Source organism: Pelophylax lessonae, assembly GCF_965119305.1.
Source record: "Pelophylax lessonae genome assembly, chromosome: 1".
Classification (NCBI taxonomy): domain Eukaryota; kingdom Metazoa; phylum Chordata; class Amphibia; order Anura; family Ranidae; genus Pelophylax; species Pelophylax lessonae.
Genome location: NC_138768.1, coordinates 110,998,931 through 111,002,855, shown reverse-complemented (window position 1 = coordinate 111,002,855; position 3,925 = coordinate 110,998,931). Strand labels below are relative to the sequence as shown.

At 52.8% G+C, this 3,925-nt stretch overlaps 1 protein-coding gene across 1 annotated transcript; it reads left to right on the top strand.

The window, feature by feature from the left end:
* Positions 1–630: 630 nt before the first annotated feature.
* On the top strand, positions 631–3,599 carry LOC309544604 (uncharacterized protein; the record flags this gene model as incomplete). Its single annotated transcript, XM_082243510.1, has 2 exons — positions 631–1,317; positions 2,113–3,599. 2 exons carry the CDS (start codon positions 631–633, stop codon positions 3,499–3,501), a joined length of 2,076 nt encoding a protein of 691 aa, XP_082099636.1. The 3' UTR covers positions 3,502–3,599.
* Between the last annotated feature and the right edge of the window lie 326 nt (positions 3,600–3,925).

Sequence of the window (3,925 nt, the reverse complement as noted above, 5' to 3'; positions counted from 1 at the left end):
GGAGTGCGGCCTGAACCAGGACACCGGACAGGCGCAAGAGGCAGTGGAAGAACCCCCCCCCCCCTCAGGGGAGGTAAGTTCAGCCCACCTGCTAACTAGCCCCTTCATCTCCTTTACATGATGGCAGAGATCTCCATCTTTTCCATTAATGTTAGGAGCATCAAGGATGCGTCTAGAAGACAGGTGGCGCTGACATTTCTTTCCACACAGCAGAGTGATGTCTACATGCTTCAGGAGTGTGCCCTACCCTTCTCGAGGAGGTACACTCATCTGTCCTCCCAGTGGACCCATGGTCCCTCCTACTGGTCCGGGGGTGTCGATTGTAAGTCTGCAGGGGTAGCCATTCTTGTCAGGGGTGGTCGTTTCACGGTTGACTCCGTCCAGGAGCTCGTCTGTGGCCGTCTTTTGGTCGTAGACGGCTCGTGGGCGGGAGAGCCAGTTAGGCTCATCAACGTGTACGCCTTCCCAGATAAGAATGAGCGACTGGAGCTTTTCCAGACCCTGCGGACCCAACTCGTCACCACCAGGGCAGTAGTAATCGGCGGTGATTTTAACTGTCCGATTGAGGAGGATGGGCGCAGCTCCAGCATGTACGCAAAGCTCGACACCACGTCTAGGCTGCTCAAGGAGATGATCGCGGAGGCTTCCTTGAAGGACGCCGTGGGATCCATAGGGAAAGGTTCCGTGAACTATTCGTGGTGCCGTCCTGATGGATCCGTGCGTTCTAGGATAGACTTCGTGCTCACCTCCAAGACAGTCAGACATCGCGGGTTCTCCATGGTCCCCTGCTTTTTCTCTGACCACAGGGCCATTCACTTTCGGGGTGACCTGGGCGAGGGCTTTGCCCCCGGTCCGGGCTCCTGGAAGCTGAATGGTACCCTGCTGGAAAATGAGGAACTGCTGGAGGAACTCAGGGAGGCCTACATTACCTGGAAGGAGGACAAGAGGTTCTTCAGAAAGGTAAGTGACTACTGGGAGTTTGTGAAAGTCAAGCTACGCAGCTTCTTTCAGGCAAGGGGACGCCAGCAAGTGTGTGCCAGGAAGAGGGAACTCAGGAGACTGCAACGTCAGATGCAGTCCCTGCAGGACCTTCACCACTGCGGCTGGGACGTTAGGCAGGACCTGGAGGACACCAAGAAGAGCCTGAAAGGACACTTCGAGGAAGAATCCAGGCACCTCGTCTTCCGTTCCAAGGTGGAGAATCTTGAGAAAGGTGAGAAATGTAACTCTTTCTTTTTCAGGAAACTCCACTCAGGACACACTCCCTTGTCTGAGCTGCGGGACGAGACCGGAACACTCCAGAAGGGGAAGGAGGCTGTGATGCAAGTTGTCAGCGACTACTACACCAACCTCTACTCCCCGAAAGAAACAGATACGGCTGAGGCCGACAGGTTCTTGTCAGGTATCACTAACCAAATTGATCCTGCAGGTATGTCGGCAATCAACGCCCCCTTGGCGCTGGAGGAACTGCACTCTGCCGTCAGATCCTTTAGGCAAGGCAGGACCCCGGGCTGCGACGGTCTCCCAGCGGAGCTCTATGTAGCGCTGTGGGATCTCGTTGGCCCGGACCTGCTCGAGCTGTACGAGGAGATGGTGGTGGAGGGCACAATGCCTCCGTCGCTGAGGGAGGGGATGATCACGATTTTGTATAAGCGTAAGGGGGAGAGAGGGGATCTGAAAAATTGGCGTCCCATCTCTCTCTTGAACGTGGACTACAAAATCCTCGCCAAGGTTCTGGCCAACAGGCTGAAATCTGTCATCGGACAGATCATCCACCCGGATCAGACTTGCGGTATTCCTGGTCGCAGGATTGCGGACAGCCTCACGCTTGTCCGGGACACGGTCCAGTACATTCGAGGCCGCCGTGTGCACGCGGCCCTGGTCAGTCTTGACCAGGAAAAGGCCTTTGACCGTGTCTCCCATGAGTTTATGTGCAGAGCTCTGCTCAGGTTTGGTCTTGGGGACATGTTTTGTTTGTATGTGAATGTGATGTATAATGACATTTGTAGTACGGTGTTGGTGAATGGCTGGAAAACTGACCCTTTCCCTGTTCTCTCTGGGGTCAGACAAGGCTTCCCTCTCTCACCTCTGCTTTTTGTTTGCTGTATAGAGCTCTTTGCCGAATGCATCCGACAGAACCCAGAGATCAGAGGGATCACCGCACCGGGACCGGACAGAAGGGTTGTCAAGTGCTCACTCTATATGGACGACGTAACGGTGTTCTGTGCTGATCAGCGCTCCATCGACTCGCTCGTCCAGACCTGTGAGGACTTCGGCAAAGCTTCAGGGGCAAAAGTCAACTGCGGGAAGTCAGAGATCATGCTCTTCGGAAAGTGGTTCCTGCCTTCTTCTGCATCAATCCCTTTCAGCATCAAGGCGGACTTCATCAAAATTCTTGGAGTTTGGTTTGGAGCTGAGGGCGCAGCCCTGAAGTCTTGGGAGGAGAGACTGTCCAAGATGAGACAAAAGTTTGGACTATGGAGCCTCAGAGAACTCACCATCGAAGGGAAAACACTGGTACTCCGCAGCGAGATCCTCCCTGTGTTGCAGTACCTCGCCCAGGCCTGGCCCCCCCGGGTCAACACCTGCAAGGCCATCACCAGGGCGGTGTTCCACTTCATCTGGGGCTCCAAGATGGACAGAGTGAAGCGTGCAGTCATGTTCAAGGAACCCCTCAAGGGCGGTAAGGGCGTGCCCGACATCGCAACGTTACTGGGGGTGTTCTTTTCCTGCAACTGCATCCGCAGAACTTTGATTGACAGAACTTCGGACTCTGGAGGCAACTCCATGTCCCGTTTTTTCCTCCTGCCTCTCTGGAGGTCCCTTGGATGGGACAAATGGGACAGCTCCATCCCCTACAACTGGGACACTCCTTGGTACTACTTGGACACTTTCAAGTTCATCAAGGAGCTGGGGCTACATGGAGTTAAGCCCGACTTGTGGAAGCCAAAAACTATCTACAAGTTGATCAGAGCATCGGACATTGCTGAGACTGTTCCAGGCCTCCCTTCAGCCACTTGCAAAGTGGTCTGGAGGAATGTTTCTTCAAAGAGACTCACCAACAGGCATAAAGATCTGGCGTGGATGGCTGTCCAGGGGGGTTTGCCACTCAGGACATTTATGCATGCCAGAAACTTGTGCAGATACAGGCACTGCCCCTTTTGTATCATCCATGAGGAAACGTCTTTCCACGTTTTCTGGGAGTGCTCATTTGCACAGAACCTGTTGAGGGCCTTGGAACCTGAACTTAGAGACTTTGTTCCACAGACTGCCATCACACATTTTGCTGTGCTGAATGGACTTTTTCACGGAACATTTTCCCAGGAGGACATTGACAACGCCTGGCGGGTGTTGTGCTGCTTTAAGGACGCTTTATGGTGCGCCAGAAAGCGCCTTATCCACCAGCGGGAGAGGATGTCCATCAAGGACTGTCGCAGACTGGTTCACAGTCTGCTCAGAGACTATAACCTGATGGATCTCATGGAGGAAGAGGAGGTCTGAAGATTTCCCCTTCCCCCACTCTCCCTTGTGTGTCTTTGTCCATTCAATAAAGCTTCGGGCCTGTGATTTCATTCCCCTCCCCTTACCCCCCTCTCCCACCCCCCATCACACCTGTTGCTTTTTTGAAATGTTTTAGTATTGATACAGTTTGAGTAACGTAACGTATAGACACTGTTATTTAGTTTCATGCTTCAGGGGTATTGCGGCGTCATGCATGATGTGATGGCACGGGGTATCCTTACTCCGCACACCACATCAGGCATCATACCGCAGAATGAATGTAGGTGATTGAATGTATTTATTAGTATGACCGGAAATGTATTGTAATGTAGTGTATTTATGCGCTGCGTCGCAGTACAGGGGAGAATGTACCCCGACAAAAGTATTGTTTTTTGTATATCTTTTATGCAAATAAAGATTACAT